Below are 6,506 nucleotides of genomic sequence, written 5' to 3'. Positions count from 1 at the left end.
AGACACAAACAGCAGATGATTTCTTTCCTCTCAGCTCCAGCTCCTTTCCAGCCTACAAAATGTTCTCTTTTAGCTCTTCCAAGTTTAGTCACAGCGATGCTCCGGTGGCTGAGTTTACCCTTTCCTAGGGGCCTCGTCCTACCCAAGGCACCCAAATCCCACCTCTGGTGCCCCATTCCACCCATCCAGCTGTTCCAGGTGCTGCTGGGTTTGAGTGTTGCCCTTTTTCCCCTCTTTCAGTGTTAATTCTTCTGGCTTTGGTTGGGGTTGTTTTTGTAACGTTTGTGAGTAGAAACCTTGTTTCACCATCTTCCCCTCTGCTACAGTATTACCTCACAGGGTCACTCTCAAATCTACTTGGTGTGGTACCTTGGAGGTGAAGGGTGAGGATTTAAGGATTCGGGGTTCAGATGTGCTTCATTGCATTTGGCTGCGGGCTCATAAAACCCAGAAAGGTGGTTTCCAACCTGCCTCCTCTGAGGCCCCTTCTCCTACCAGGCACTGAGGGCCATGTCACTCTCAGGGTACGAATCCCATCTTGTGAGTTCTGCCCTTCTGGCACACACCAGACCTCGAGCGGGCTGTACCGGGTAAACGCGCCCCTCAAAACCCTCACAGAGTGCGAAGAGAGGGAAAAACAGCGGTGCCTCCAACCAGCACCTGCCGAGCCCTCACAGCGTCTGGAGCCCCCCGGCGCCCTCAGCCCCTTTTTAAAGTAGCTGCGCCCCCCTCCGCCAATCACAGCGGGCACGCCGCGTTCCTCGCAGCCAATGGGAGGCCGCCGCTGGATGAAAGGGGCGGGGCTCGCCGAGCCGCGAGCCGGAGCCGGGCAACTGTGGTAAACAAGGAGGCGGGCCGCGCGGCTTGACTGACATACCCAACAACCAATAGGCAAGGGGAAGCTAGGCCAGGCAGCCAGTAGCGAGCGAGGGCGGGAGGGGCGCTGCGCTCTGATTGGTCGGTGGGGGCGGCGGAGTGACCGTTGGCGGGAGGGGGCGCGGTGAGGGGCGTGGCGGGGGGGGCGTGGCCCCGGCGCTGTCGCAGTGACCGGCGGGCGGTGCTGCCGTGAGGGGGCACCGGGCGGCGACAGCGGCCCCGCGGGTCCCCTCCGAGGTGGAAAGCAGAGGCATCCAAGTAGCTCGGCGCAGTTAGGCATTCCCCTCCCGTGCGCCTGGGTGGCGAGGGAGAGAGCGCAGCTGTCCCCCCGGAGAGCCCAGCTTCTTCCCTTTCCTAACTGAGCGCTGGCAGCAGCGAGAGAGGGGCTCTCGCTGTTTGGGATGAGCGGGCAGGACTGAGAAGATTTTTTTTTTTGCTCACTGTGGGAGCCGGAGAGGCTTGGATTTGTCAGAGGGGTGAGTAAAACAGGGCTGGGGGTAGGAAAGCGTCCGCCGAGCGGGGCTGGCGGCGTGTTTGGGGGGGGCAGCGCTGTCCCTGCCCGTAGGAGAAAGAGGGTTTGGGGCTTGTAGGGTAGGGGTTTTAAGCCGCGTTCTGTTTGTTTTCAGGGTCTGAAAGTTGAGCTCTGTCTCTCCCATAAGGAGGGGATTGGTGTGGGGATGTGGATAACTTTAACAGCCGAGCAGAGATTTGGGAGAAAGAGGGAATTTGCCGGCATCTGTTATAGCAAAACCAAAACCCGTAGATTTTTTTATTATTTTTTCCATTATTTTCTTTTTTTTTCCTCAAGAAGCTCAGCTCGAGCCGAGCTTTCCGCATGGCTGGTTTGCAGCCCCATCGTCCCCCAGCCCTGCGCGGGTGAAGGCAGCTCTTGGCAGCCTGGAGAGGAGCGGAGCAGCTTCGTCCCTGTCTGTCCGTGCTGTGTCCCAGGGCACCCTGCCCCTTCCAGGGCATCCTGTCTCTCCCGGGATGTCCCAGGGCACCCTGCCTCTCCCAGGGTATCCTAGTCCTCCCGGGATGTCCCAGGGCATCCTGCCCCTTCCAGAGCATCCTGCCTCTCCCGGGCTTCTCGCTCCTCGTCAGGGAGGAGCAGGAGGAGCTTCTCGCTGCCCCTCTTGACCCCCGGGCTGCCCCACCAGCCAAGCCCAGCAGCCCGGAGCTGGAAAGGGAGATGGTGCAGAGCAGGAGCTGCTCGCGGACTGGAGAGTTGATGGCAAGTCCGGAGAGAGGGAAAGAGAACTAGTGCAGCTGGAAGGCGGGGGACCGGCAGGGGACAAAAGCCTTGTATCGCCGGCTGCATCCTTCGTTGGTGTTGAATGACCGCGCTCTTGTCTCTCTCCCCCCCCACCCCGCCCCGCAGAAATGCTGCAGCATGAACCCACCGCCTAGAGAGACGGGCTCGCACCTCGCCGGCGCCGCTGCCTGAGCCAGCCCCACACCGCAGCCGTCCGTCCGTCCGTCCGTCCGTCCGTCCGGCGGGGAGCGCCGCCGGGAGCAGCCCAGCCCAGCCCAGCCCAGCCCGGCTCCGGCGGGATGCGCTCGCCGCCGCCTTCATGCCGGCAGGGGGGACGCTGAGCCGCCGCTCCGCCCGGCCCGGAGCCACCCACGTGCGGTCCCCGGTGAAGGCGGCCGGTGGTGCGGGCGGGCACCGCTGAGCCTTTGGCCGCAGGAGCCCGCGGCGCTCCCCGGGGCGGCGGCGGCGGCGGCGGGTCTCGCCCGGCGGCCGCGATCCGGTGCCCCATGGTGGTGCTGCGGAAGCTGCCGGGCATGCCGGGCTGGCCGGCGGCGCTGGGGCTGCGGCTGCCGCAGAAGTTCCTGTTCCTGCTCTTCCTCTCGGGCCTGCTCACGCTCTGCTTCGGGGCCCTCTTCCTCCTGCCCGATTCATCCCGCTTCAAGCGCCTCTTCCTACCCCGCCGGGCCACCGCCTCCGCCTCCTCTTCATCCTCCGCCTCCTCGTCCTCCGCCTCCTCCTCCTCCACCCGCGACACCGACCTGCCCCGCAGCCCCCCCGCCGCCGCCGAGCCCCGCCACGCCAGCCCCGCCGCCCCCCGCCGCCTGCGGGAGAAGCTCCGCACCGCCGCCCGCATGGCCGGCCCGCCGGCCCGCACCGCGCCCGGCGCCCGCCAGCAGGTGCAGGGCGGCGAGGGGAGAGCCGAGCCCGCCACCGGCGCCACCCCTGCCCGGGAGACGCGGGCTCCGTTCCGCTTCGACTACGAGCGGTTCCGCCGGAGCCTCCGGCACCCGGTGCGGGGCGGGCGGCCCGGAGAGGACCCCGAGACCCGCGCCCGCAGGATGAAGATCAAAGAGGTGAGGAACGCCCGCGGCGCTCTCAGCCAGCACTCACTGCTAGGTACCCCTCTATCAGCACTCACTGCTGGGTACCCCTGAGTAAAGCCCTCATCCTCCTTTCACACCATGTCCCCCCTCAGTCAGCCCTCACGGCCGTGTTCCCCCTAAGTCAGTTCTCGCCTCCCCTCACAGCCATGTCCCCTCTTAGTCATCCCTCGCCTCCCTCCATGGCCACGTTCCCCCTCAGTCAGCCCTTGAAGCTGTGTCCCCCAGAATCAGCCTTCATCCTCCTCTCACATCATGCCCCTCTCTCAGTCAGTCCTAACCCCCCCTCTCAGTCCACCCTCTTGTCTGTGTACCTCCTCAGTCAGCCCTTACCTCCCCTCAACACCTTGTACCCTCATTGCCTCCACTCTCCTCACCCTCATTTCCCACAGAACCCTCCTGTCCCCCTTTCTCCTTCCCTTTCCCCAGGAAGGTGGCAGGAGCTGGGGTTGTCCCTTTCCCAGGGCGTGTTCCTGTCAGTGGGCGCCCACACCTCCGCTCACAGGAGAGGAAATGTCAAGGCAGCCTGATGGGGTGTGACTGGAAATTAAAGAGCTGAAATTAGGCAAAGGGAAATTTAAATTTCAGCTAGGTTATTATTAGGGGAAAAAAAAAAACTCGCTTGGCAGGAGGTGTCTGGTTGTATGAGAGGCTCCATCCCCGGGGGGAGTCGATGTGAACCTCTGCAGAAACGGGGACAAAACTTGTGCTGGTCCATGGGGATGGGATGGGATGGGATGAGATGGGATGGGATGTGCCATCCCATGAGCTGGAGGGGAGCAGGGGGGTCTGTCCCTCTGAATCCTCGTGGAACTGGCACAGGAATCGTTACCCACTAAAAAGGAGCCGAGGGCTGCCCTCACTGTGACCCCGCCGAGCCGGGATAACCTCGTGGAGGGGGTTGCAGGGGGGTGAGGGTGAGGGGAGAATTTGTCCTCGTGCCCTCAGCTCGTGCATAAAAGCCTGGCAGCCTCACAAACATCGCAGACGGGCCGTGACCCAGTTAACCAGGAGCGATAGGCTCTGTGTAGTATTCGATTGTGTTTGTCGTATCTTTTTGCTGTGATGAATAACCAACTTGGAGGGAATTTTGCTCCAGTAAGAGGTGCCAATAAGTAAAAAGCACAGATTTAATTAAGCAGAGTGTAAATTTCCTGGGTTTGTGCTCTGGCGGAGGTGCAGCCGTTCAGCGAAGATGCTGCCCCAGGGTTGAAGAGGGGAGAAAGAGTAACACACCGAGGGCTTTCACCTGCTCCAACCTGCGTTTTAAAAACAGTTTTTTAACGCTCCCCTCCCGGTATCTCTGTCAGTCACTAAAACAAAGGCTGCACGGCTGGTAAAATTCCAACTTCTGTGCCAGGCAACCAGACACAACACACCCAGGGGTGCTGGGTTTCTTTATGATCCCAGGCGGAATTGAGCCATCCTTCCCTGCTGCATCTCAGCTCCGGGGCATTTGGACTGGGAGTTGGGGAGCGTGTGCTTGAATCCACTGCAGAATCCCACTTCCAAGGTATTCCAGGCGGCACGACATACCTGGGAATAACCCAGCTTCCTCTCCGTGCGAACAAGTCAAACTGCAAATCAAATTTAGCAAAGCGAGCGGCGTTCATTCGGTCCTTTATTTGTAGTTAATTATTTTTTAAATGTAGGATTACTTCAAGTTGTATGGATTCAGCCCCATCTGTTTCTAACAGCCATAATCAGTGCCGGGTAGCAGAGTTAGAGTTTTCAAGGATGAGAATCCATAAATATTAGTTTTATGCTGACAGCTAATTACTCTTCAAACAGAGCCCTTATTCCTTAAAAGTGCCTACACTTCTGTTTATTCAGAGAGAGAGAAAAATAAATATGGTGCTGAGATATGAGACTGACTGTGCAAAACAAGGGAGGGTGGTGCAGCCTGGGAAAGAGATAAGGTGTATCTTTTTTTTTTTTTTTTTTTGTGAATCAAAAAAGACATGAAGAAAACAAATCTGGAAGGTTAGAAGACAAATGCTGTATGAAAAGAAACAGATGGAGAAAAAAAGAACTGCAAGGCAGAAGTCAGTGATGATACAGCCTCTGGATTAGTAAATATTCTCCATGTGATGTGAGATGCTGGCAGGGCAGGTAGTGGGTTTGCTGGCTAGTTTAAAGTGTGTGCAGTAGCTGCAAGTAGCTTTTCTCTCCTTCCTCCAGAGCTTTAAGTCCTGTAATTTGCTAAAATGTGTTCCAAACTATCCTTGTACTAAAAGCTTTGTTATTTTCTTTGCTTCCCCTTAGGCCATTCTTACAGGTCAGCACCTCCATAACAGGGAGGATGGATGTGGATGGGATTTGTTGGTATTTTTTTTTCCCCATCTGCCCGAGCCTAGATGAAAGCCAGGAGGAAAAACCAGTGCATGATCAAAGATGCCCAGAGCTGATGCCCAGCCTAGAGGCTTGGAACTTTCAGCTTTCCATAGGACCCTCCATTCTGAGCAGGAATCCTAGCTTGTATCCGCTCTTTCCCACCAGTCTCTAAGCTGCTGGATGCTTCAGCTAGAGAAGAGGGTGTGTCATGACTCTCTTGGCTGGTATGTGTGGAAAGTGCTAATGCAGCCCTGCCAGACTTTTCCTGTTTAAAAGATAGAGTGTGAAACCCACAGCTGTGGTGTCTCCCACTTCACTGCTGTTTGGGAAAACCCTTTGGAGTGTGAGGGGCACCGGAGCTGTTTGCAGATTGAGGAGTCAGGCTGGGGGGGTGTATTTGCCTCGCTCACTCGTGTGCTCTGAGTGCTTGTGTTTCCTCGGAGTGCAGAAGGGAAAAGAGGTGGATTAGCAAATTGAAATGACACCTAGAAAAGCCTGTTAGAAGAAGTAAATGCTGCAGGGAGCTGAGCTGACATGTGCATGCAGGTATCTGCTTTGCACTGGTGGGTGACAGAGAGACAGACAGCTTAGGCTCTGCTTACCTTTTAAAGACAAGTCCAGGGTCAATAAAGGGTTGTTTTCTTGAGGAGGAAAGAGAGCACCTGTATTGCACAGACTGTTTACTGCAGAAAGGTCGTTGGTCACCTGGAGGATTGTCTGGGATATACTGCTGTGTGTTACTGTGGGCAGCCAAGGACTGTGGGCACTCTGACCTTTCCAAGAGGACTGCAGAAAACCAAATAACAGTCTCTCCCCGTGCTGCAGGTTGGGAAGTTTGAAAGGGATTATTCATCTCTTAAAACTGACCCCTGGAAAAGGTATTAGCTCTGTAATTGATCAGTCAGGCATGGCTTCAGGGAATAGCTGATTTTTTACATGTGCCA

The 6,506-nt window shown here is 57.4% G+C and overlaps 1 protein-coding gene across 1 annotated transcript in view; it reads left to right on the top strand.

Moving 5' to 3' along the window:
* The first annotated feature begins 1,024 nt into the window (after window positions 1–1,024).
* The window catches only part of MAN1C1 (mannosidase alpha class 1C member 1), a 61,442-nt gene continuing 55,960 nt past the window's right edge, over window positions 1,025–6,506 (top strand). Inside the window, exons 1-2 of the mRNA XM_027905555.1 lie at window positions 1,025–1,352; window positions 2,255–3,201. Coding sequence (XP_027761356.1) covers window positions 2,635–3,201 — 567 coding nt within the window. The 5' untranslated portion in view covers window positions 1,025–1,352; window positions 2,255–2,634. The remainder of the gene's footprint in view (window positions 1,353–2,254; window positions 3,202–6,506) is intronic.

This window comes from Empidonax traillii, unplaced genomic scaffold (assembly GCF_003031625.1).
Source record: "Empidonax traillii isolate 1590-97213 ecotype Southwest subspecies unplaced genomic scaffold, ASM303162v1 scaffold1166:size242162, whole genome shotgun sequence".
NCBI classification, from domain to species: Eukaryota; Metazoa; Chordata; class Aves; order Passeriformes; family Tyrannidae; genus Empidonax; species Empidonax traillii.
Note: the sequence above shows the minus strand (reverse complement) of the source record. Positions and strands in the feature narration are given on the sequence as shown.